This window comes from Lutra lutra, chromosome 12, assembly GCF_902655055.1.
Source record: "Lutra lutra chromosome 12, mLutLut1.2, whole genome shotgun sequence".
NCBI lineage: Eukaryota > Metazoa > Chordata > Mammalia > Carnivora > Mustelidae > Lutra > Lutra lutra.
The window spans coordinates 24140153-24167242 of NC_062289.1; the positions used below are offsets into that span (position 1 = coordinate 24140153).

At 45.6% G+C, this 27090-nt stretch overlaps 1 protein-coding gene across 6 annotated transcripts in view; it reads left to right on the forward strand.

Moving 5' to 3' along the window:
• MRO (maestro) overlaps positions 1-27090 on the forward strand; it is a 63648-nt gene that overhangs the window by 28238 nt on the left and 8320 nt on the right. For 3 of the 6 annotated variants that reach the window (XM_047697029.1, XM_047697027.1, XM_047697033.1), the window contains exons 3-8: positions 11244-11401; positions 12394-12529; positions 17164-17272; positions 23672-23774; positions 25386-25532; positions 26603-26785. In XM_047697029.1, coding sequence (XP_047552985.1) covers positions 23676-23774; positions 25386-25532; positions 26603-26785 — 429 coding nt within the window. In that variant the 5' untranslated portion in view covers positions 11244-11401; positions 12394-12529; positions 17164-17272; positions 23672-23675. Of the gene's footprint in view, positions 1-11243; positions 11402-11810; positions 11889-12186; positions 12206-12393; positions 12530-17163; positions 17273-23671; positions 23775-25385; positions 25533-26602; positions 26786-27090 lie in introns of those variants that run through there. The other 3 variants (XM_047697030.1, XM_047697032.1, XM_047697028.1) reach the window with 3 other exon arrangements.

Genomic DNA, 27090 nt, shown 5'->3' on the forward strand with positions numbered 1-27090 from the left:
TGCCATTTTCAGTTATTCGTTCATTCCATCATCTAACAAGCCTTTGCTGAAGACCAATTGTGTCCAAGGGGTACAGGAAATACCAGAGATTGAAAACGAACAAAATAGACTCATTCTACACTCCTGTGGAGGAGACAACGTGGTACAAGGTAATAAGGACACCCACGGGGTAAGAGAATTGTTGGTGCCCAAGGGAGGGGCTGCTAGCCCCGGAGAGTTGGGGACAAGATGAGGCCTCTTAGAGTTAATTAGAATTACTCCATTCTGTAGTTGAGTGGATGGAGGCTCAACGAGGATAAGTAATTTGCCCATATTTCTCAGGAATAAGAAAGGAGTGTGAATTGCATGTTCTTTCCATCATGAATGTTCTATGGCTCTAATGCATTGTCATGTGGACAAGCAAACAAGTAGAATACTCAAGAATATCCGAAGTTAGGGGGCACCTGGGTGGCTCAGTCGTTAAGCATCTGCCTTCGGCTCAGGTCATGATCTCAGGGTCCTGGGATCAAGCCCCGCATCAGGCTCCCTGCTCAGCGGGGAGTTGGCTTCTCCCTCTCCCACTCTCCCTGCTTGTGTTCCCTCTCCTGCTGTCTCTCTCTCTGTGTCAAATAAATAAATAAAATATTTTTTAAAAAATTAAAAAAAAAAGAATATCTGAAGTTAGGACCCAACTCTATATACTCTGTATCATTTGTCTCAGTCTTAATTACCTTGTCGCACTCATCCATTGGTTCGATTCTCGCACGTGCTACTAATAGTAACAGCAATAGTTAACATGTATTGTTTCCTAAGTGCCCCCGGCTATAGTCAGCGCTTAGCATAGGTCCTCTCAATCAGTCCTCATTACAGCCCAGCGAGGCAGGCTGTGGTCATGTCCCTATTTTCTAGACAGGGAAACTGAGGCTCCAAGAGTTACGGAATGTTAAGTGGCAAAGCTGAGATTTGACCCCAGATCAAATTCCAAGGACAAGTTGTTGTTGTTGTTTTTTAAAGATTTTATTTATTTATTTGACAGAGAAAGACACAGCAAGAGAGGGAACACAAGCAGGGGGAGCTGCAGAGGGAGAGGGAGAAGCAGGCTCCCCGCTGAGCAGGGAGCCCCATGCGGGGCTCCATCCCAGGACCCTGGGATCATGACCTGAGCCAAAGGCAGACGCTAAACAACTGAGCCACCCAGGTGCCCCCTCCAAGGACAAGTTTTTAACCATTTTGCTGCATGCCCCAAACCAGACAACTGACAGCTTAAAAACTCCTTGCCAGTTGCTGAATTTTTTTAATTAGAAGAAAATTCTCCAGTGATCAAAACTATCCTCTTCAGGTTCTGAAGAAGAGCTCCTTAAGGGAGTTTCAGCGACTCTATTTCATCTAGAATATTTGTGTATTGCTGCAACCACGAGTAGGCCACCCGGAGGTTCTAGAACTCAGGGTTGCCTGAGAGACAGACACCAACCTGCTGCGATGTTTGGATTTGGAACCAAAGAGACCCAGATGGAGCCTCTGCAGATTCTTTCCGGGGAGCAGGCTCGGGCTTTCCATTCCACAGAAGCCACCCCTGCTGCTGTTCTCCACTCTCCTCCCTTGAAGGCCCGGACTCTCCACAGAACAAACCAGGCAATATCCACAGTGACGAGCCCCTAGCAGGGAATTGTAAGGGACGGAAGAAAGGGCAAGCTGTGTTTCCTTGGACAGTTCTGCCCCAGCTGCCTGTGGACTGGAATGCTGTTTTCCTGACTCAAGGTGGGAGTGAGCTCACATGAGAGGCAAACACAGAGGTCTCTGGGACTCCAGGGGTCTGGGGCAGTCAAGGCAGAGTGGAGGAAGGAGGACCAGCCCTCCGCCAAGGGTTTGATTGGGGACGAGGCTGAGATACACCCATATGGATCCACTACCCATCGTGTAAGGTGGATCTGGTTTAGGACGTAGGAAAAGATGACTTTCAGAGTGTTGATTGTTTACTGTGAAAGCATTCACCCCTTGCCTGTGCGCCAGGGCCAGAGAGTTCAGGAATGGAACAGTCTAGAGCTAGCTGACCTAAGCCTCAGGGCTTATGGTGATATGACCTTCAAAGGCAGAGTGGGGATGTGATAAGCCCCTGCTCCAGCCAGCGCTCACACAGGCTGTGGCAGAAGCTGTGAGGCCTGAGAGCCCTGGTGTCTTCTGGTGGGCACAGGTGTGTACCTCTTTTGGAGGGGGAAAGATGGGATGGGGGGTCCTGAGAGTCTTGCCCAACCCCCAGGTTGCTCACATAACTACGGATCATCACGATGCCATGCCCTCTGCCAGGTACAGTCAGGTCAGACACTATGTCGTAGTGGTCGCTGCATTCTTAATACTCAATGCCTCTGCCACCACTGGGCCTACTTGTCTGCGGCAGGCGGAGGCCTCGGGCACCTGCCGGAGGATTTACCACGTGCAGGCAGGGAGACGGAAGAGCAGATGGTGCTGGGCCAGATCTGGCAAGCTCTAGTCTCCTGGGCACAGCACGGGACCCTCGGGGGCTCATCTTGAGCACCGAGAACTGCGATGGCTCTGGACAGTGGGGGCTCTGCCCACAGAGGGACAGCAAGGATGTGGCTTCCAGGAAGAGCAAAGCCTCTGCTGGCAGTGCTGGTGGGGTGGGGAGTCATTATAGCCAGAAAAGGTAAGCACTCAGCACCCAACACCTGAAAAAGAGCACTGGGGACAGGAATCTGTGAGATCATCTCAGCCTGGGGCAAGGACACTGTGGAGACCGGCACAGATGGAAGGGTTTGGACAGATGAGGCTCTGAAGGCCGTGTTTGCTAAGGTCATTTGCACCTTCTGTTTTCATAACATCTTTTTTGACTATCATTTGGAGACTTCAGGGTCTATTTTGTACAGTAGGTGGGGGTTAAGCCGGGTTAAAGATTATGAGGCAGTCCTAGTAAAAGGAATAGGGAGCCCATTGCAGGGCTTGAACTCAAGACCTGAGATCAAGAATCTGACCCTTAACTGACTGAGTCACCCAGGTGTCCCCAGTAAAAGGAATAATTTATCCCTGACAAAGAGCATTTATGGAATTTTAATGAAATGCTAGTCAGGGAATTTGGGACTTACAAAAGTAATTCATTTGCGCCCAGAATAAAAATATAGTGCCCCCAGATCAATGAAAAAAATACACACAGGTCATCCTTTAACAATCACTGAAATGTACAGTAAAATGACAAATGACTCACGGAAAAAGGAACTGATGTTTACTGTGTTTTGCCACTGGCCTGGCTCTACACCACATGTCTTCACATGTACTCCTCGCAAATCTCACAAGAGGTATTATCTTCTCTATTTTGTGGATGATAGGCCTGACCTTTACAGCTGCTAAAATAACTGTGGCTCAAGGTCACACAGAACATTTTAGAGCCAGGAATCAGGCATAGAGAATTATTTTAATGATCTCCAAATGAATAAAATTTTATTTATTTTGCACTAAATTGAAGGGGATCTGAATGAGAGGGAAAAGTTCAGTTAAAAGATACGTAAAGAGAATGGATTTTGATTACTTAGAAGTATGTATGGGATACCTCAGTGAAGGTAATAGAAGTCTTAGCAGATTACCTTATGAATCTTGCTTTGATAAATAGGTAAGATTTGTCTCTTAATAGTACACCAGTTATTTTTTGGTAAAGGGTATCCCAGGCATACTTGAAGGTGCTCAAAAAATATTTGAGTTTTAAGATATTTAAACCTCCCCCCCCCCATTAAATTTGCTTGTGTATTAATCGTTGCTATTTGTCAATAGCAAAAGTCAAACTTCAGATTCTCCATAAGTTCCAAATTATGAGCATCAATTAAGTTTTACTACACACAAAAATATACTGTCTGGATAAAAAGGAGCATATCTAAAGTGAAGAGACAGAAGCTAATTAGCTCAGGACAGCACAGGAAATCTTTAAAATAGGCTTTCATTCTCTAGAACCATCTCTTGAATGTAAAGCCTTGTGGACTGGTGCCATTGTGATGATGATCTTTAATGAATGAACAATGACAGGGAGGCTGAACCAAACAAATGCCATTGGAGTGATGGGGAGACCCCTGGGCTGCCCAGAGGAGGATTGGGTCTGGGGGGAGATGGAATGTGTACAGAAAACGGACCATGGAGATAAGGTTGGAGAGATAAAATGGGGCAGAGCCTGGAAAGTTTGGGTCATCAGTATGAGGATCCCGAACTTGATGTTGAAAAGTTCTGGAAGGTTCTGGAGGATTAGTTAGAGTCACACTGCGGGATAATGTGAAGTGCACAGAGAATGAAGTCAGAGAAATTCGTTTTGATTTTTGAATCTATAAACTTCTCAAAAGCAGAGGCTTCATCTTTTATCTATATGTTGTACATATGTGTATAAATCACATTATGTCCAAGATATGCACTCAAAAACTATTCCTCAAAATTGTTTATTCATTCCAAACCAATGAAGTGACAATATTACAAAGAAACACATGCTCAAGGCGAATCACAAGGTGATTCTGGAATTCTTTTGCAAAACTTTGTAGGAGATCTCTAAGAACAAATGACCAACAATTGGGATGGGTTACTTGGTGGCAGTTGACCTGTACCTGGCAGTTACTCTCAATCCAGTAATTTTGTGATAATCCTAACTTTAGGTTGTGAACCCACTGAGGCAAAGAATAATGGAATGTGTGGTGGCAGAGACAAAGTCCAAGACAGAGGGCGAGCTAGTCTTCTTTCCGTCATTACCAGTTCAAATGAGGGACATGTGTATAGATTCCCCTTCATCACCTTCTCTGTGGTTCAGGTCTGTATTTAGGAAATCTGAGTCTCAAAGCACTAACTGGCTGGTTGGCTTGCTGGCTTGCTTATTTGGTGTTCCAATCCAACTTTACTAATGGACACTGAAATTTAAGTTTCTTTTAATTTTCATGAGTCATAAAATACTCCTTTTTTTCACTACCTTCATCCATTCCTCTCTCTGATTCCTTTTACTCAGCAAAATGGCCCTAAGATCCATCCACATTGTTGCAAATGGCAAGGTTTCCCTCTTCCTTCGGATAAATACCAAGATGTGAAATTGTTGGATCATGTAGTGGTTCTCTTTTTAAAAAATTTTTTGAGGAACCGCCATACTTTTAGAAAACCCTAAAGTCGAAACTTGGAAGGCAGATAAAATCAATGATTCTTCATTTATATTTCTTTTAACACAGTCAACTCCCCCATTAACTAATTTTTTAAAATCTCATTGATCTGACAGAATTTCAGTGTTTGCCCAGCTAGCTGTCCAGAAGCCCAGACACTGAGTAGTGAGTTTCTCTTCATTTACCCTCCAGCTACAACATAGCTGCATTTCAAGTCATGTCTCCTCAATGTATGCCAGGACTTCCAAGTTTGAAACGTTCCTGGTTGACAGTGTCTGCGTAAATTGCAGTAAAGTCACCACGGACCAGAAAATCCTGCCACGTTCCACATTTAGCACGTGGAGCTCATTCTAATTTTTACACATCTGAGGTGGAGGGGGTTGATGCCTGCATGTGCAGAGAGGAAGTAGAAGAAACATATCACAAAGGGCTTTGGTAAGACCTTCCAAGAAAGATAAGGGTTCATTCAGTATTCTGAATTTACTTGAAATGTTTTACTGGAGTTGCTATAACTCCAAGCTGCTTTGTGAAATCACACCATGAAGACAAGTCTCATACAACAGGTCCTTTCAGGCAAACAGTAAGAAGAGGGAATGGCTACTCCTTAGTTCCAATGGGTGGACAAATTCAAGCTTTGGCCATTAAATCAGTTCCAAGATGGATTTCACAAATGCTTAGGGTGGGGTTGATACTGGGACAGGTTTTTTTTTTTTTTTTTTTAAGATTTTTTTTTTTTTTTTTTTAATTTGACAGACAGAGATCACAAGTAGGCAGAGAGGCAGGCAGAGAGAGAGGAAGGGAAGCAGGCTCCCTGCTGAGCAGAGAGCCCGATGCGGGACTCGATCCCAGGACCCTGAGATCATGACCTGAGCCGAAGGCAGCGGCTTAACCCACTGAGCCACCCAGGCGCCCTGATACTGGGACAGTTTTGATAGATAATCTCTTCCATGGCCTTGTATAAAGCAAATGCCACCAGTAAAATTATGCTAAGTGTCCCAGGCCACCGGCTCCTCTGGGAGACTCTTGGCTGTCATTAAGAGTTGCCGGACTTGAACAGGGGTCCACAGTGTCAGCCTCTATCAGAAGCCATTCAGAAGCACTGTTGCCTGAGGAGTGGTTGTGTAGTTCTTTACCCAGTGACTATCTTGTATGCAGAGCAGAGAAAGCCTATTGTCATTACAATTTAATCACAACCTCCTGCCCACCCCCTGCCTCCCCCACTTCCTGCCCCTGCCTCCCTACACACAAACAAAATTAGCGCTAAATGAAATGTCCTTTTACTTAAGCTACTACTGCGCTTAATTAGCTGCTGGGAAATACCAAAAAATGCCCCCCCCCCTTAAAGCAAACTAACTCATTGTAATTCCTGTTTTGCTTCTGTATAGTTAAATTTGAGTATCGTGAATGTCTCCAACCAATGTTTGCTTTTGTTAAAAGAAACACTAAAAAAATGTGCTGAAGGCTATAAAGATTCAGGTAAATGGGGGAATCATTTGCTAAAAGCCCACTCAATGGACCGAGTGTGTGTGTTCCCCCCAGAATTCCTATGTTGAAACCCTATGGCTAAATGCCTTTGGGAGATAATGAAGTCCTGAAAGCAGGGCCCTTGGGAACAGGGTTAGTGCCTTTACAAGAGGACACAAGTGATAGCGCCCTTCCTCTCTGCCTTCTGCCTTGTGAGCACCCAGCCAGAAGACAGCCATCTGCAAACCAGGAAGCAGACCCTTACCAGACCCTACATCCCCTAGCACCTTGACCTTGGACTTCCAACCTCCAGAACTGTGAGAAATACATGTCTGTTGTTAAGCCCCCCAGTCTGTTTGTTCTAGCAGCCCGCAGGGACTAGGACACCCACCCTGTGTAAACACTGTGCTGGGTGCCGCGGGTTTGGAGTGACATTCCACAAAGACTCAGAACTGGGGGTGGGGAGGGGGGGTGGGGAGGTGGGTTTCTATATAATAATTTGAATACTAACAGGCCAGTGAAAAAGGTCGTAGCAGGAGTGAGCGAACGTGGGAAGAAATGGATCAGGCGCTTAGGTCTGGGGCAGACTTTTGGAGTGGGGGTGGGGGGTGGGGGGTGAGGGGGTTTTGAACACGACCAGGATGGCTTAGAGGGAGAGTTGCATAGCTCTAGGCATAAAAAACAGACCCTGAGGGCAGACATTTTCAGGGAAGTGCAAGGAGCTGAGTTGAGGGCGACCATGTCAGTAAGTTGGAGGAAGGGCAGCGGAAGAGAAGAGGAGGCCATGTGGGAAGGTCAGGCGGCCAGGCTAGGGGACTGGCAGGAGGAGGAGGGTGAAACCAGTAGCCCTAGAGCTCACCATTTGCCGAGGCCCTCCCTCTCAGGCACCCACCTGCACTGACATACTCCTGAGAGGGAAAGTCTCCTGAAATTTTGTCCCACATTTCTCTCCCTCTCCTTTAGCCCAGGCCCGGATTGTATTGAACAAACCTCATAATGGACGTCGGACGTAAGAGCCCATGGATTGGCAGCTTGTGAGCTCTCTGAGCGCAGGGGTCATATATTTTTATCTGTAGAGTTATCTTTATATTCCCTCATGCCCTAGTGTTGGGCTGAGAGCCTGGCACTGACTCTGACTCTCAATAAATGTTTATTGAATGCATAAATACTTGGTTAGTGACACAGTCAGGGCAACCAAGGCAAACAAGGTAAGCAAACAAACACTGGGGCTCTAAATGATCAGTCTCCAGACAGAAACTCAGCGAGGTATAGAAGGGTATTTATTACATCAGTAATTAGAGAAGACCTTACCCGGGAATCAGCTCAGTATTTAAAACCCATTTCCCAACGTGTGGAGGAACAAGAACGTATGTAACTTATCATCAAAATATGTATCACTTGTAATCAGAATCAAGGTCTGGTACCCTTGACACTGGAACAAATGCATGACTCAAATACAAAGCCCCAAAGTAAAAAAATACTTTGTAAAATTTATAACATTCAGAGTGCTCCCCTCCTACATCCGCTCCTGAAATTTTTTTCTTAAGAAATACAAATAGTTCCTTTTTCTTTTTTTTTTTTTAAAGATATCAAAGTCACTGTACTGTTAGATTTGGGATTGCTATGTTACTTAATTATATTAAATGTTATTTCTGCTCATCAAAGACGAAATCTTTCTTTTCAGACTCTTGTTTTTGGAATAAGACTAAATCAATATTCATTTGTGGGAATAGATTCTTTTTTTTTTAAAGATTTTATTTATTTATTTGACAGAGAGAGAGATCACAAGTAGGCAGAGAGGCAGGCAGAGAGAGAGGGGGAAGCAAGCTCTCCGTGGGGCTTGATCCCAGGACCCTGAGACCATGACCTGAGGAGAAGGCAGAGGCCCACTCCACTGAGATACCCAGGAGTCCCAGGGAATAGATTTTTAATATAAAATTTGTCACAACAAATTAAGCTTTACTTTTATTCTAACATGTTTAAAATTTTAGGAACAAAGAGAAAGCTAGAATTTGCTTTTCTCTAGGGATCAAAACGAAAGAGAAAGACAGCTAATCTCATTATTCTACCCCCTCTTAGTACCATTCGACGAAGGAAGCACACAATGAGTAGCTTTCTAACGGATCCCTGGCAACTCTGGACGCCCTGAGTTTACACTCAACTAGACCTGAATCAATAAAAGAAGATGAGATTCAAGATACTCTTGTTCTGTGATTAAATATATTGGTTGGCCAATGGAAACAAATTTCAAACAAGAACTGAAAGGTGGAAGGGCACAGAGAGGGCTCTGCTCTCCTGCTTCTCCATCAGCCCTCCTCCTTCTCCTCCTCAGCCCCTTTGCTAGAAACAAACAAAACCAAACAACAATGACAACAACAAAACCAAAAAAGAAAAGAAAAGAAAAGAAAAAACCACCACCACCACCAACAACAAAACAACAAAAAACCCCAAACATCCAAAAGCCAAGAAAACTGCAGTTTATTTTTAAATATATTCTGTTGGGAGATGTGCACAGCAATTAAAAAACATTTTTTTTAAATAAAATAAGATAAAAACAGAAAGGGAGGCAAACCATAAGACTCTTAAATATAGAAAACAAACTGAGGTTACTGGAAGGTTAAGGAGGGCACTTGTTGGAATTGTACTGGGTGTTATATGTAAGGGATGAATCACTAAATTCTACTCCAATACTACACTACATGTGAACTAACTTGAATTTTTAAAAGATGTAAAAAAAAATTTCTTGGATTTTTTTCATGCTTAAAAGTGCAAGGAAAAAAAGATTATTCTGTTTATCTCTATTCTTTTTTTTTTTTTAAGATTTTATTTATTTATTTGACAGATCACAAGTAGGCCGAGAGGCAGGTAGAGAGAGCGGGGGCGGGGGGGGGGGAGCAGGTTCCCTGCTGAGCAGAGAGCCTGATTTGGGGCTCGATGCAGGGCTTGATGCAGGGCTTGATGCAGGGCTTGATCCCAGGACCCTGGGATCATGATCTGAGCCGAAAGCAGAGGCTTTAACCCACTGAGCCACCCAGGTGTCCCTGTTTATCTCTATTCTGATGTCTCTATTCTGATTATCCCTGTTGATTGTTAAAACTGGAAGTAATAAATGCTTTTGGTAAGAAAATTCAAACAATGCAGAAAAGTATACATTTGAACTAAAACCTTTTTTTCTTGCCAGTTACTCACCTCCTAGAAGATTCCTATTAATGATTTCTTGAATGTCTTTTGAGAAAAAAATTGCAGATAGAGCCAAATTTTCCTCAAAAGACATTCACATACATTGAATTGTTAATATATTCTCCTCTGCACCTTACTTTTTTCATTTAATAATATGCCTCGAATATCGTTTTGTATCAGCATACATAGGCCTACTCTGTTTTTTTAATACCGCTCCCTAGTATTCCATTATATAAAGGTACCCTACTATATTTATTTAACCTGTCCCCTGCAGATGGACATTTGCAACAATTTTTTGGTATTACAAATAATGGTTCTATGAATACTTTTTACACATATTTTGATGTCATCCTTCATATGTATTCATAAGGAACTGGAGAGAACATATACAGTTGCATTGGTTGTACATTGCACAAAGCACTTCATCTATGTGGGCAACAGTATCTTTGTAGATATCATAACTTTAAATACTTATTATGATAATTTTCTGGCAGATAGCATAAAATGTCTTAAGAAAGGGTTTCTTGGGGCGCCTGGGTGGCTCAGTGGGTTAAAGCCTCTGCCTTCGGCTCAGGTCATGATCCCAGGGTCCTGGGATCGAGCCCGCATTGGGCTCTCTGCTCAGCGGGGAGCCTGCTTCCTCCTCTCTCTCTCTCTCTGCCTGCCTCTCTGCCTGCCTGTGATCTCTATCTGTCAAATAAATAAATAAAATCTTTAAAAAAAAAAAAAAAGAAAGGGTTTCTTTTCCTGATTTGCACAAAATCACCACAGCACCTGGGGCTAGATGACTATCAACAGAACTACTATGTCAAAGGGCATATCCACAAGGACTTTTGATAGATATTGTCAACTTCCCCTCTAAAATGTTTGTACTAATAGGCACCAGTTTTGACAGAGAGCAGTGGATTCTTCTTTTTTTTTTTTTTAAGACTTTATTTATTTGACAGACAGAGATCACAAGTAGGCAGAGAGGCATGCAGAGAAAGAGGGAAGCAGGTTCCCTGCCTAAAGCCTGATGCGGGGCTCGATTCAGGACCCTGGGTTCATGACCCGAGCCAAAGGCAGAGGCTTTAACCCACTGAGCCACCCAGGCGCCCCTGATAGCAGTGGATTCTAAGGTCAAAAACTTGCTGTGTTGTTTTAAGCCATGATCAATGTTCATTTACCTGAAATTATAAGAAAGAATGAGAACAGGAATACTTAAAAGCTACCCAAAAAGAGTACCTGGGTGGCTCAGTCTGTTAAGAGTCTTCGGCTCAGGTCATGATCCCAGGGTCCTGGGATTGAGTCCCACATCAGGCTCCCTGCTCAGCGGGAAGTCTGCTTCTCCATCTACCCCTCCCTCCTTCTCATGACGTCTCTCTCTCAAATAAATAAAATCTCTTTGAAAAAAAAAAAACTAGTAAAAAAAAATCCCAGTGGGTATTAGGTGATTTGCTTATTACCTACTTTCCTTTATTCTCTGGGGACAATCTAATGTATAGTCTCTTAAAGGCACGGAGAGATCGGTGGGAGAGAGAAGAAGCTGCTGGAGACCTAAGGCCCACAGAGTTGATTCCTGTCTGTTGATAAAACTGTCTTCTCGTGTTCTTTTCTGGAGGAATCAAATGAGCAATGCTGGGAAAGACACAGTCAGCTGTGATGGACTTGCGGTGAGAGGCTGGGATCGCGGGATCAAAGACGGGATTAGGAAGCGGACTATGTTAAAGACATCCTAGTACGATAGCCTTCTCCTGTCGCTCAAGGAAGCGTCAGCTATCCCAACCACAGACTGCGTTTCTAATGACAGAAGCACACATTGTCAAGCACTTCTGGACATGGGCGCGTTGTTCCGTTGGTAAAGGTGTGTCTGAAATCGTGTCATAAAATGCTGACACATTTGTCACTCTTTGACACACTCTCTGTGACACACACTCTGTCACTCACTCTCTACGGTAGAATTTGGGATTCTACTGTAAGTGTAAATGCAATTCCGAGACTGTCCAGTTTAAGAAGAAGGACTATACTAAGCAGTGTCCACAACGAACTGAAAATAGACACCAGGAAGGTGGGGCAGAGGGTGGAGAAGAAAGGGATGGCAGGAAGGGATGGAAGATCTTCCGGAAGGAAGGCCACAGAGAATAAGAGTGGCCTCTAGAGGTGAGTGGCCAGATCCACAGAGCTGCTAGCTGGTCAAAACAGGAGAGGAAGCCAAGCATGGAGTCTCCAGTCCCACCAACTGTCTTTGAGACTTCGGGCAAGACCCACTCATTCAGCCTGCCTCTCAGTTTCTCTGCTTGTCAAGGAGGCATGAGAATGACCCCCCTTTCCCCCAGGACTGTGAGGACAACATGACAAATAGCTTAACAATGCCTCGGGCCGTTAAGAGCAGGGACAAACTGACACCCAGTCTTACTGGTGGAATGGATTTGGCCTCTCATGGTGATGTCCGTTGTTCCGGTTCCCTTCACCAATAGGTACACGTAGCTTTCTCAGGGGGCCCTTGAAAAGTAGGAAACTAACGTAAGAATCCTCAAAGTTTGCAAAACAGCACGGCCCGAAACGTATCTCTAGCAATTATCCGGGGTAGATAGCCTAAAAAGGTCTTATTATGTATTTCCCTCTCGTGATAAAACTCCAACTCATTCTATGTTTCATGTTCAAGGACAAAATGCAGCTTGGCCAGCCCCACGCTTGGTTAGAGGACTGCGATGTTCCTGGGGTTAGTTACATTCACCTCTGGTCAGGATGAGGTCTGAGGCAGAAGCCAGTCCCGCGGCGCTGCTCACTGCCTAGCTCAGGTAAGACCGCACAGAACATCTCCTGTATTCAACTGATTCCAAACTCTACAGTTCTATGATTGCTATAGATTTAACCAGTTAGCTTGAAAGATGTTTATGTACATTTATTATTATTTTTTGGAAGTCGGGGCATTGGTGATGATGTGGGCATAATTCATGAGTCAGATAGGAAAGGTGTTTGAGCTTGAACTTTTTTTTTAAGCCTCTAGTGGCATTTATCTTATGCTGAATTTACTCCTGAGCCATCAATTTTTGTTTCTCCAGTTAATTCTGGGGTTGTCTTTTTCTTCAGCTCAATAATCTGCTCTGTTTCAGTAAGGGTCATCTCAGCGGGCAGAGGAGCTTATGGGGGGTTCATCTGACCAGGAGTTCTGAAATCCCGAGGTGCAGCTCTGGGGACTCGTTCATCTAGATGAACCCAGTGACTGATGAATCAAGGTCTAAATTCTATTTTTTTTAAGATTTTATTTCTTTATTTGAGAGAGAGAGAGAGAAAATGAGTGGGGGGAGGGAAAGAGGGAGAGGGAGAAGCAACCTCCCCACTGAGCAGGGAGCCCAATGTGGGGCTCGATCCCAGGACCCCGAGATCATGACCCGAGCAGAAGGCAGATGTTTAATGACTGAGCCACCCAGGTGCCCCTCAACATCTAAATTCTTAAGTTCAGCATTACTCTCTCCATTTTTAAGCACGTGCAGCCAAAACTCAGCCCTCTTTTGGGGCCACTGACCCTGTGTCTAGCCCCATCGTTTGGCCTGAGTCCCACACCATTGCAATGATGCAGGGGTGTGCATGGCTTCTGTAATGTGACATCTTTCAGAGACTTGGTGGCTTTTCAGAGACGCGTACCTTTGATCTTCTGGGCTGTTTCGTGGATATTCTTAAAGTAAACACAGAGATTTGAACCTCTTGATTTGCATGATTGGTCAGGGTTTTTTGGGTCAAATAGAGAACAATTTTCAGAGATCATCTCAGGCTACGTAGGGAAGAGCTGGAACTTTTCTCACAATCCGGTACTAATAATGCCTGTCAAATAACAAAGTCGGGAAAACAGAAGGCAGGACAGCCAGACAGTGGGTTAGACAAGCAAATGGCTGACGGCAAGTTTCTGATCTTCGAGGTTGTCGGGCTGGAAAATCTTCACTCCACTCCCCCGACCTGGGTATCAGGAGGCTTCTGCTTCCCTGTGCAAGAGGGTATTTGAAGCCAAGGAATAAACTTGGTGCTCCTCCCTATGGCATTTACTTATTCAAAGATTTGAGACCAAAAGGCCATGGTTTTTATGTGGGGGGAAAAACCCAGATGCATAGTAGAGTGGGAAGCACCCAGTGCTGAAGTTTGAGAAGAGCCTCTCACAGGATAGCTGTTGCAGCAGGAAGCTCTGGGCTCCAACACTGCTGCAGGTGGCTTCTGGAAGAATCTGAAAAGGTGAGGTTCCCTGGGTCATCTGGTTCATCCATCTGGGCTCCTAAACCCATGCCGCACCTGCCTCCTAGAAAGCCTTTCTCTTCTGTCTGCCTCTGCTAATCTCTGTTTTCTGGCAAGCCCTGGGACAGATGCTCCTTCCCTTACAAAGGACATCCTGATGGACTAGGCTTTGACTCCGTGCTCCTTGTCAGCTCCTGTCTACAGCACATACGGATTCCTCCGAACACACCAGACCATGTCTCAACTCCTCTCTCGGTTGGCTCTCCTGGAGAGCACAGTCTGAGAGTTGTGCCACCTGGAGAGCACCGTGCCCTGTTGAGAGTAGGACCTCCGTAAACATTTGAAGAATGAACAACGGATGAGTGAGAAGTGGGTATTGTCCATTTGTGACTGAGCAAGCAGCTGATTTTATTTCTTTCTGGAAGTGAAAACCAAGGGGGCAGGGGTTGGCCTGAGCTGGAAGGGATTTCCTAAAAGAAGATGAGGGAGGAAATGGAATACCACCTCTTTAAGACAAGCTTCTCACCTAGACAATGCACTGACACAGAAGGAGGGAACTCTGAAAATGCTCACGCTGGAGAAAAACCATTAGATCGGTGACGATTTGTCCTCATTTCCCAAGTCTAAAGGGAAGGTGAACTGTTGTTGATTAATTTAGTGCTTCTTATTGCCCTTTTCATCAGTAATGCAGGCCAAGTCATCATCCTCTTTGATTTTTTGGTTACATCAGCCCCAGTAATGGACTTTTGCTGATAAGGAAATATTAGTTGAGAAGGAAAATGGAGTTGTTTAAGCAATAAAATTAAATAATGATGGTGTGGGAAGGACATTGTGTCATCAGTGTATCAATATGTTGCAATCAAATTATCAAAGACACTTCCTCTCTCTAATTCCCTTTAGAATGGTGCTGTGTCCTAAGGCCACGTTAGGAGAAGCTTAGCTCTGCTGGGTATCACATCCCAATGTGGAGGCTTCCCAGCTTTGTGCTGTGTCTGGAACTCGCTGGGGCTATTAGCTGTGCCTATGCCCTTTGTGGGAAGTGTTTAATAGAACTGGAGTTGGATCGGTGAGTTTCCTGGGCACCGGTTCTGTTTCTGCCTGTGATCTTCTCTGTGGCTTTAAGCCAAACAGGGAGAACATGTCTGCCTTTTAATTTTCCCCTTTGGCAGGCAACAAGAACAGTATTTATCTGGCAAATGTTTTAAAACCTGAATAGAAAGCAAACTTAAAATGTAAGGGGTCATGCATTGTATCAGCTGTGTTCCTGTCCGTGCAGTGGGTAAATTTCAGTCCTGGTTCTGGGGCGAGATTTGGCAGGGAATCCACACCCTTACAGGGCAGTTTCCCTTCTCCAGCCACCTCCATTGCCTGGTTTAATTTTATCAGCTTTTTGGTCATTCTGAGCTCTCTGTGGATTAGTTCACCATAAGAAAATGTCCTCCCAAATCTTATTCCCACTCCTGGCAGACAACCCAACTCTGGTTTTACTGAGAAGATTAAGGCTCACTTGGAAGAATTAAATTTACTCATCTCTGTGGCTGCCTCCCAGTTTTGGATGAAAGGGGGGCCTCTCTCTCCCTTTTCTCCAGAGCTCACCCTTGCTCCTGTGTCCTGGACTGACCTCCCCTGGGTTTTATGTTGTTTTGGGGGGGATGTTTTTGTTGTTTGTTTGTTTGTTTTGGTTTGGTTTGGTTTTGCCTCTTCCTCTTCCACTTTCCAGTACTTGCATGAGCCCGGTCTCCCTTGCAGCTGCTTTCAAATGCGCCCAATCTCCATTCTATTATAAAAAGCACACACAAACACCAGAACGCCTTAGCTTGACCTTGCTCTCTCTTCCTGTCTATTTATTGCCTTCTTCCTCTAGCAAGACATCTCAATTTCCTCTTCCCAGAGGTTAGTGCTATGGCTTCCTTTCTCTTTCACTATTGAAATTGCATTCTCAGAGGTCACCATGGGTGCCGGGTGGGCCCAGGCCAGAGAGGGTTTTGTGTTAGCCTCATCCTTCTTGTTTTCTCAAAAGCTTCACTTTTTCTTTCTCTCTACTTTTTCTTTCACACTTCCACTCTGACCTACTTCTCTGCTTACACTGTGTGTGTCAACTAATCGTGTTTCCTAAAGTTGTTCACCACACAGCATCATGGCTGAGTCTGAGCTCCGACATTAACCTAAGGTTGAATTCTAACTCTGCCACCAGTTAACTGCATGACATTTGGCAAAGACATCTCCCAGTGCCTCAGTTTCCCCATCCTTAATATGGGGTTCATAATTAGAGTACTTACCTTAGATTTGTGGTAAGAATCAAACAAGATAGTCTACGAAATATTTACCTGAACGATTGGCACGTAGAAATACCCAATAAACATTTATTAGCATAACAATAAACTCCAAGAGCTTTGAAAATGTGACTTCTTTTCTCTTAGGACATATAGCCTGCTCACTTTGCCAAACACAAGGCCAGACAATAAATAATTAGTGATAAATAGATTTATAGGAAGTCCAGGGAGGGAGAAGTGAGGGGAGGAGAGGAGGTCTCCAAATTTGCAAGTACAATTAATTCCCAGTTTTCTTGTTTTGTTTTCCCAATAAATCAACAGTTTTGTTGAGAGTTTAAATCTGTCCTCCTAGCATCGATGGTGTTTGTGGAGCAGAAGGGGGCGTCAGCGTTAAAGCTGTAGCTGTGGGTGCACCAACCAATCACAGAGAAGCTGCTCCGCCTGGAACACAGTGTCCCATCCCTAGATTAATGCTGCTGGAACTGGATTAGGGAAGGAGGCTTTGCAGCTGTGCGCGGAGCCTGGAACCCGTCCATTGAGTGATGCTGCCATCTAATGGTGTCATCGGGGAACTGCTCTGGGCAGAGCCCTTCATTTGGTGCAGGGGCAGAGCCTCGGAATTGCAGTCCTTTCTTTAAAAAGTGTGGGTGAGACCCGAACGGAGGGAAGAATAAGGGGGAAAAGACAGCAAGGGGAAGGGGGAACGACACCTCAGCACAGTCTGGGAAAGTAAAGGACACAAGTGATGCTTGCAACCACTAAGAACAATCTCGTCGGTATTCGAGCGCAATTCCCTCCCCCACCGCAAAGCGGTCATCTAAACTTTGTGCCCCCCCCGCCCCCGCCCCGGGATTCTCACTTTCCAACACTCTGTGCTGACCCGTTATCCCGAAAAGATCTTCTTTCACCTTCTCATTCCCATTCTTCTACGTTAGGAATTCAGGGCTGGGAAAATTGAGCCTAGTCACCCCACCTGGCGACCACAGCGGATCCGACCCGGGCTCCAGCCGCACCTGCAGCAGCTGACCACGTGACCGCCGCCAGGTAAGGGCCCCCGGGGCTCCCGGCAACCCGCCCAGCGCCTAGAGGAGGCCAAGGTCGATCGGGATATCCCGGGAGGTTTTGGAATGTCACTCGGGTCACTGACATCAGGGGCAGTTGACATTGTCTTTATAAAACTGAAGTGGGCAATGTTGGCCATAAAGCCAATCTTTCTTCTGTTCGCAAACTGTCAGTCCACCTCTGTCCAATAGGTAGATTATAGGTCATTATATCAAGTCATCAAAGAGCGTTAGGAAGCGGGAGGGGCACTGAAGGGGAGATGTTGGTGCCAACATGTGGACACAGCATGTCCTTCCCCAGCGAGCACGCAGGGCGGTCTGGGGACCGGACATCCGCCTTACACACGGTGACACGCTGCACGTGGAAGTACAGGTCATGGTCTCTGCTGTGTCCTTACTAGAGATTTGACCTGAGTTATTGACCTTACTCTAAGCATCATTTCCCTCTTTTCTAAAATGGACATAATTAAACTGACCTCTCAAGATTACTTCGAAGATTAAATCAAGTGCAAGAAAAGCCCCTTATTTGGGAGACTGGGACTGGATTGGAGAGAGCTAATGGAAGAGGGTTGTTAAAGCAGAGAATCAGAGAAGGCCATACACGCCTCACATAGTTTACCTTAAAATATAGACTTCCCCGGTCTTTAATGTAGAGCTGTGGTCTTTTCTTTGAATATGGATCCACGAGCTGGTGGCTTTTGAGGCACACACATCATCTGTGAGTTCTGGTTTGGGTTTCATTCAGTGGAATGAAATCTGAAAGGCACCAGGGGAGACCCGTATAAAGTCGCTTCTGCACGGTCATTCAGATCCCAGTCATGGTTCCATGAAGACTCTTCCCCAGTGCTTACTGTCCACACCGTTTCTAAGTAGACAGCAAGGTTTGAGCAGCTTCTTGTTGTTGGATCTTTCCAAAACATTCCATTTTGCATTCATAGAAACAACTTCCTTTCTCTGTGTATTCATTTTTCATCAATTTCTTGAATGCTTAAATGCCACAGTTATGATAAGAAGTACAGGTGTCAGAAACTGGTTCTTGGTCAGCATAAAAGGAGAAGTGAGGAGTGGGCACCATCAGCCACACTCACTGGTTGGTGCAAGTCACGAGGGTATGGAAAACACGGTTCCCCTGGCAAGTTGGCTCAGCAGAGGTCAGCTGAAACGGTTTTCCCTGCAGTGTGGACAAAGCGCTAAATGTGGTACCTAGCATACACAGTGCCCAATATGTGGTAGCTGTTAATATTATTATGATGATTAATAAGGTCAGTATTGGGAGGGTTTTTAGAAATCTACCAGTTTGGGGGCACCTGGGTGGCTCAGTGGGTTAAGCACACGGCTCTTGATTTCGGCTCAGGTCATGATCTCAGGGTCCTAAGATCGAGCCCTGCGTCAGGCTCAGCACTAGGCATGGAGCCTGCTGGAGATTCTCTCTGTCTGCCCCTTCTCCTCCTCCCCTCCTAAAAAAGAAAAAAGAGAAATCTAACAATTTCTTCCCCTTGTTTTACAGAAATGATCAAAGTGTTTTATAATTTTGGCCTTCATAATATACCTTTTGGCTTCACTGAATAAAAGGATTATTGACCATAAACCTAATATTTTGAGTCAGAAGGATTTAAAATTACAGAGGCATTTGGGAGTCAGCCCAAAGCACAAAGCAGTTTTCTAGGTCACCCTAAATCCATGTTTGTTCAGGAAGACCAGGAAAAATCACACCATGGTGATGAAGACAAGCTCCAGGCTTTCAGAAATAGTGAAAACCAGGGCACAAGGTATTAACACACCAAGGGAGGACTTCCTGGAGGAAGGATGCACACGGGGATGAACGAAACTATAAGCAGAGCCATGCCTTTGGCTTCATTGTGGCCAGGTGGCCTCCCAGACTCCATCACACTGGCCTGAGCACCTGGGATGACCCTAGCAACCCACCAGAAAAACCTAACCCCTCAAAGCAAAGTGTGGGGATGAGTAGGCTTTGCAGCTCCAGTTAGAACACTTAAGAAATCTTTGACTCCATAGGCCATGTTTAAAATCCTCCTCTCCGAGATCCTGCGTGACAACAGACGGAAATTGTCCTTTTGTTTGGCTGCATTGGGTCTAAGGGACTTACGGGTTGGAAAGGAGAAGAGAGGAGGACACCGCAGGCAGGAAGGAGGGCCTGTGGGTAGGAGGTGCGGCAAGCTCACATGCCACAAAACTCCGGGTGAGGGGCTCTGGGACCCCAAGCTAACTTTTATGTTTCTTTTTACTTTTAAGGGAACTTTTTATTTGGGAATAGTATCCAAGAAGAGGGTACAAATCATAGCCTGTATAGCTCAATGTGATTTTTATCGTGAAAGAAATTCAAGGAGCTTCACGAACACATGATGTCAATACCGTGTCCTCTGCAAAGACCCTGACACTCTCTCCTCTCTTATCCCCTTGACCCCAGCTGCTTCTCTGACTTCTGGGGTCTCTCCCGATGTGTGGGGTATGTCAATTCTGGAGTTATTTAAGTTCCACTGTAGAGGCAGGGAGGGAAAAAAAAAAAAGAAAGAAAGAAAAGGCAGTGCTGGGGTCGGGTCCTGTGCCCTCTGAGATTCTGATCCAGTAACAATGAGGTAGGCCTGGGGTTAATACCCAGCACTGTGGGGGATTCTAATGTTGGAGGCTGGGCTGACATGGTGAGAAATGGCTTTGTTTTTCCTGCTCCAGAAATGGAGATGAGCCCTGACAAGCTGTGTGACCGAACTAGATCATAGTTCTCATCTTGTAATGAGAAGGTAGGGCAGTAGGAAGGGCTTGCTAGCAGAGGTGGTGAGCTAGATGCAGAGCCCCGGGCGTTTTCCTAACCTCATACCGAACCTACCAAGAACAGCACTCAGCCGTCACGGACTTAGCACTGCATGAGAGCCTCCCAGGACCTTAAATTTCGACCTGACTATGAAGAAGTGACGGGGCTGGATGCTTGGCCTCTGAAGCCTGGAGCAGACGGTTTGGATGGCTAAACCCCTTCCCTGCTCTGCCAATCAGACAGAAGTCCAGTGTAATGAACAGGGAACCGGCTCTGCTTTCCTTCTCCACGGAGAGAAGCCGCAGGTGTGATTTTCATGCATCAGAACGGAGATACCAGCTGTCTTTTAAGGAGGCCTCCTTAGTGAGCAGCCCCCAGCTCGACCATTTTCAGCTCCTTTACCCACAGCCAGGTGCTTGTCAGCTCTATCAGGAGCATTCAACCCCGTGAGGTTCTACTGAAACAGAAGGTTGTGTGGAGAAGAGCCCCAAAAGAAACAGCCAAGCCTGTCTGGCGTCAGTGTGAATTTTAAAATCCCTTCATTTTAGAGACATAGGAATAGTGTCGTTTCTTTCTCTTAATGCAGTGGTTTTCTAAGTGTGGTCCCCAGACCAGCAGCACGCCGGTATTCCCCGGGAGCTTATTAGAGATGTGGATCTGGGGCCCTGCTTCAGACACACAGAATCAGAAATTCTGGGGATCAGGGCTGGGAATCTGTGTTAGAACAAGTCCTCCGGGTGATTCTAGCCCATGTTCAGGTGTGAGAACCACTGGCATTTAATGGAATGTAGAACTTATGGAAATGCCTTTATTCAAACAAAGAAAATATTGCTGATTGGTGGGGGCGATTTTTTTTCTGGGCTTTTGTTTGAGATCCCCATTGTGGTAGTGAGGGGAGCTCTAATACCAGAGATGAAGAAGAAAAAGAGCCTAGGGTGTGGAGAGGAAGAGGCGTTTTCATGGATCTCTCCAGTGTCTTCGGACCAAGAGAGCATCACCGGAACCCGCAGAGAGGGAGGGGCAAAGAGAGTGGAGAAACCACTCTCTTTGAACCTCCAGGTCGGAGTCAAATGTTCCAAGCTGTTTAACGGGGCTGGGTTTTGTCAGCCGCCCGTGTTTAAATAAGTTTGCAATTCAAGTACAGTAAGTAGGGTGGCCAACATGTCCAGGTTTGCCTGACACTTCCCTGGTCTTAGCACGCAAAATCCCACATCCCAGGAGCCCCCCCCACCCTGGGGGGCCAGGCTTCAGTGTGTGTTTTTCTCCCACACCACCAGTCAAGTCTCCAATTCTCAGCAGATACCGACAGGGCGTCTCATAATTCAATTCATTTCTGACATCGGCAGGTGACCAATGACCAACCAGCTAGACCGGACGTTCCCTCAGTCCTCTCCTTGGGTTTGAGGAATTTGCCAGAACGGCTCACAGAAATCAGAGATACATTTTACTTACCGAGTCACCAGTTTATTATTAAAGGATATGATTCAGCAAAAGCCAGGTGGGAGATGCATAGGGTAACGTATGGGGAAAAGGTATAGAGCTGCTACACCCTGAGTGTGCCACTCTCCCCAGATCACCACGTGTTCAACAGCCCGGAAGCTCTCTGAACCCCAACCTTTCGGGGTTGTGTCGAGGCTTCATTTTACCTATGCACAGTTGATTCAGTCATTGACTGTGGGTTGTCTCCAGCCCCTCCGGCCTCCCAACAGGAGGGGAGGGGACTGAAGTTTCCCGCCCTCCAGTCACAGGGTTCGTCCCCCTGGTAAGAAAAGGCTTTCAGAAAGTCACCTCATTAACATGACAAAGACGCCCTGATCGCTGTAATCACTTGGGAAATTCTAACGGGTTTAGGAGCTCTGTGCCAGAAACAGGGAGAGAGACCAAGTATATATTTATTATAAGTCACCATACTGCAGGGCAAACTGAGGTGAATGGTCGGTACTCACCCTAGTTCAGTGACTGCCCATTGGAATTACTGGGTGAGCTTTAAGATTACTGATGGCGGGGCTCACCTCCAGAGATGGTGATAGACTTCGTCCCAGGCACCACCAGGACATCTGGAAGATGGAAAGTTCCTCAGGGGACTTTATTGTGGCTAGCGACCGACAACCCCTGCAGCTCCTTGTGTGTCATTTCTCCCACTAATTTTTTTTTTTTTAACCAAAACAAAAGTCAGTGGTTCTGATGAAGCGAGACTCCTACCACATACCACATACAAAAATGGACTCAAAATGGATCAACAATGTAAATATAAGAGCTAAACTCTAAAAAATCTTGGAAGAAAACATAGGGGAATTCTTCATGACTTTGGATCTGGCAATGGATTCTATTATCCTAGTTCAGACTAGTTTACACTAGTGTACTTCAACTCACACGGTAGATCAGCAATACTTTGTGAGCTGTATTTACTTATAATATATATTTTAAACAATATATACTGGCAGTGAAATTACAAAACTGTAGATATAAAATAAGAAGTATGGTTGCTCAGATTTCTACCCCACAGGAGATTTTTGTTAAAATCGCTTGGGCAGGGGCGCCTGGGTGGCTCAGTGGGTTAAGCCTCTGCCTTCGGCTCAGGTCATGATCTCAGGGTCCTGGGATCGAGCCCCGCATCGGGCTCTCTGCTCAGCAGTGAGCCTGCTTCCTCCTCTCTCTGCCTGCCTCTCTGCCTACTTGTGATCTCTCTCTCTCTGTCAAATAAATAAATAAAATCTTAAAAAAAAAAATCGCTTGGGCATTCTTCCCTGTTCTATGCACATGCAAGCATAGAGGTACAAATATGTTTCTCTTTTTCATACTAACAGCACATACTGATTTTCACTCAACAGCATGTTTTGGAGATCATTTTAGCATGGGTGGGTCTGCCCAATATTCTTTTTTTCCTTCCAGAAAATTATGTTTATTAACATGTTATCCATATGAATTTTTCTTTTTTTCAAGTATGTTTTTAGTGTTTTTTTCCCCTCGGTATTCTTCTCAATGACAGCATTGCGGTCATCTATAGTTGTGTAGTTGTGATATATAGTTCTAACTTATTTATATTAAATAATTAGTCACAACTATCAAAGGACATTATAGATTGTTCGCATTACGAAGTGGCAGTGCCTATCGTATACGTCTGTGTCTGGGGTAAATGATGTGCCACTGTCTCTGTGGGGTCCAAGAGTGGCTGAAAGATATGTACATTTCAGAATTATAGGAGATGATATCAAGATCCCCTCTAAAACGCAATACCAACTTACATTCTTGGGGAGCTTTTGAAAACACAGAGTTTCAGGCTACTTTTTACTTTAACTCATGAGAATCTGGGTGGGGCCCTGAACCTTTGTTTTATTTCCTTGGTGATTCTGATATAAGAAGGCTCCGGGACAGAATGGGAGCCATGGGACGGACGGTCTGGGTGCCCCTGCTGCATTTCCTCCTGCTGTTTATCTACTGATGGGGCAGCTGCGTCGCCTCACCAAGGGGACGGGGTCCTAAAGGACAGGCCTCAGGGATGTTGCTTCTCTGTGTTCTTACCCTGGCACCGTGTTTTGTATGACACTGCTTGTCAATGACAAGTCTTGGAAGAGTGTTTGTGGCTCATATGATAATTCTGTTTTCTTCTAGTTCCATGGATCAAACACAGAGAGGAATCCTGGGCCAGCCCGAGCCGGTCCCCACCACCCAGCCCAAGAAGAAAAGGACGTCAGTGATGTCTTTCTTTTCCAAGGTCTGTCACAAAATATTATGAACAGAGGTCCCTCCCCAACAACTACCTGTAACAGCGCCTGGTCTGCATCGGCTGTGGTCGCTCCGCTGAGGCGCTTCTGGAAAAAGCTTGATGACGCTTCTCATAACACAGACCGCAGGTTCATAGGGCAACGAGATAAGCGGGGAGGAATTTAGTTTACTGCAAACTTAATCATAAAAGTATAGAAAGAGCTACAATGCATGCTGAGAAATAATGATGAGACCTGGTAATCACCCAAATACCGAATAGGACTGTGGGTCCAGTCTGCAGCCCCTTGTGCCCCAGGACGGTAAGGAGGTGGCTTTTCCTGGATCTTGTCTGGATTGTCTTTGTTCTGACATCAGCATATGTTGCTGTGTTGTATGAGGCACAGAACACTGTGCCCTGCCTGGTCTCATAGGCTCACCACAGAGGGGACCCGGTTCTAGCCCTGCAGTGACAGTTAGTCCCTGATGTGGCTTCCTGTGCTAGCCGCACGGTGTTTCCCATTTGCCTTACTTATGCATATCTGTTCCTAATCTTAGTTGCTCAGATATACGCATTCTGGGGTGGGACAGCCTTTAGGTGTCCTGAAATGTTTGTAGGTGTGCTTTGCTAGTCGGGCCAAATGCTCAAGAGGTTGAGGAAGACGAGCATTGAGAATTAACCCTTGGATGTAGTCACGTGGAGGTGGGGGAGGGGGCATCAATCTGACTGCAGAAGGTTCAAGAGATAAAGGAGAGAGGAATTGGAGAAAACAAGCGTAAACACATCTTTCAAGGTAGAGCAGGAAAGTGGGAAAGAGCTGGAGGAGGACGAAGGGTTGGGAAAATGCTTTTCTTTGAGATGGAAGCTGCCCAGCATTTCTCGTCCTGTGAAGGATCCCTGGTCTCAGCTCACATCAACTCTCTAAAGCCCCCTTTATTTTTTTTTTTTTTGTTAATGATTTTCTTTATTTATTTGACAGAGAGAGAGAGAGATAGCAAAAGAGAGCACAAATGGTGGGCGGGGAACCCAATGTGGGACTCGATCCCAGGACCTGGGGACCATGACCTGAACCCAAGGCAGACACTTAACTGACTGAAGGCGCCCCTGAAGCCCCCTTTCTTCTGAGCTCTAGCACACCCTCAGTGATCTTAGAGCACCTGTCCCCATATTCCCCCCAACCTACCTCAACACCAGCCCTGCATTATTTGTCTCTACCTAGTTCCTCTTCCACCAAAATTCTTCATTATGTAGATCAAACTAATGTATTTCCAGGAATAATCAGGTGGTTTTTTAAAAAAAGATTTTATTTATTTATTTGACAGAGAGACACAGCAAGAAAGGGAACACAAGCAGGGGGAGTGAGAGAGGGAGAAGCAGCCTCCCCCTGAGCAGGGAGCCCGATGCGGGGCTCGATCCCAGGACCCTGGAATCATGACCTGAGCCAAAGGCAGTTGATTAATGACTGAGCCACCCAGGCACCCCAGATCAGGTGTCTTTAGGTGGAGAAAGAAGGGCTGAGTTGAGCAGGCCACACAGGATTTTCTTTAGAGGGAGGGATTGGGGTTGGAATAGGTATGACTCCGAACATTCCCCAGATCAATACATTTTTGACTTACTACACAGGTCTCTTGGTCACTGAGGTTCCAGAAGCGGGAGTCTCTGAAGAATGTGTTTTCCATCTTGGCAGAAAGAGCCCAGGACCCCAACGCTAAAAAGCGCCACATGGCAATGAGAGGCCTGGGAACCATGGCCTGTGAGACCCCTGACAAGGTAGGAGGGGAAGGTGGCACCCAACTGGCCCTCATGGCCTGGAGTCCCCAGGACCGGGAGACGGTGCTCCACGTACCAGTTACCCGCTGCTGTGCGACAGATCACCACAGACCTAGCATTCATCCTCTTGTAGTTCCCTTGGGTCAGGAGTTTAGGTACAGCATAGCCGGGTTCTCTGCCCTGGATCTCACAGGCTACCACCAAGGTGTGGGTCAGACTGCCTTCCTTTCTGAAGCCTGCGCTCTTCTTCCAAGCCTCTGTGGCTGTTGGAAGAATGCAGGTCCTTCTAGGTGTAGGACCAAGGTCCCTGCTCTCTTGCTGACCGGCCACCTCAACTCCTTGAGGCTCTTCTCCCACAGCATGTGAGCTTTCTTCTTCAAGGCCAGCAGGAGAGCTTCACCCGCTCATGCCTGCTCAGATGAACTCTTATGTAATGTGATACAACCATGGGAATGATATCCCATCCTTGTTGTCATATTCTAGAGGCTAGAAGAAAAGTCACTGCTTCCTTCCACATTCAGGAGAAGAAGACTGGACAAGGGCGTGACTCATTTGGGGTTATTTGGGGGATCTTTACACCTCAGTAGTATCAGCCTTGGGAAATAGAGTGGCAGATGGGATTAACACACACCTGGACATCACCCTCTTGGGTGAATTTAATTTATTTTGAGTAATTTATGCCTGTGTAGTAAAAGATGTTTTCCCCACCTCTTTTAGCAACTGTCAACTTCAGTCATCATTTCATCTCACCCCTGATAAAAGTATCTGCTGTGCCCCAGAGGCCTAGATCATCCAGCCCACCGCACTCCTTGATGCTCCCTTCCCGCCCTCATCTGCTCATAAGCCAAGCTCCAGACTGCTCTTCCTGTTGTTCTTCCAAGATTGAGCTGGATGTTGGGTCAGGTTAATGGAAAGCATTTGTATTTCAATGAGTGTTGTTGCTGTAGTACCTGAAGAAAGCTGCGCTCTCAGTCCAAGTCCTAGGTTATTGGGGGATTAGAAGTAGGATTGCTTTTCAACTCGCAGGGAGCAATTTCTGGACTACTCATGCTTTTCAAACTTGTTAACAGGTGAGAAAGTATAAGAAAATTGTCCTAGACCTGCTGGTGCATGGATTGTATGACCCTGTGAGTGCTGAAGTCATCCACGAAAGCTTGAAGACACTGACCATCATCTTGGGCAAGATCCAGGGGAAAAGTCTAGGCTCTTTCTTCGTAGACATCACTCTCCAGACCAGGACTTTATTAGATGATGTAAGTGAGACAATTTGGAAGAATTCTGGATTATTAAAGTTGAGGTAGGATGAGATATATATGAGCCCTGGCTGGTGTGTTGTTCAGAGACCATGGTCTGTATTATTCACTTCTTTATTAAGAAATCATTGAGAGACTAGTATCATACTGGCAGTTATGGAAGACATATAAAGAAGGAAGAGTTTTTGTTGTTCTGGAGAAGTGAATATATACACACTGATGATGAATATGGTGATGAAGATGATGGTCAAGGTGATGGTAACAGTGCTGACATGTATTGAGTGCTCTGTTAAGGTGTGACGATA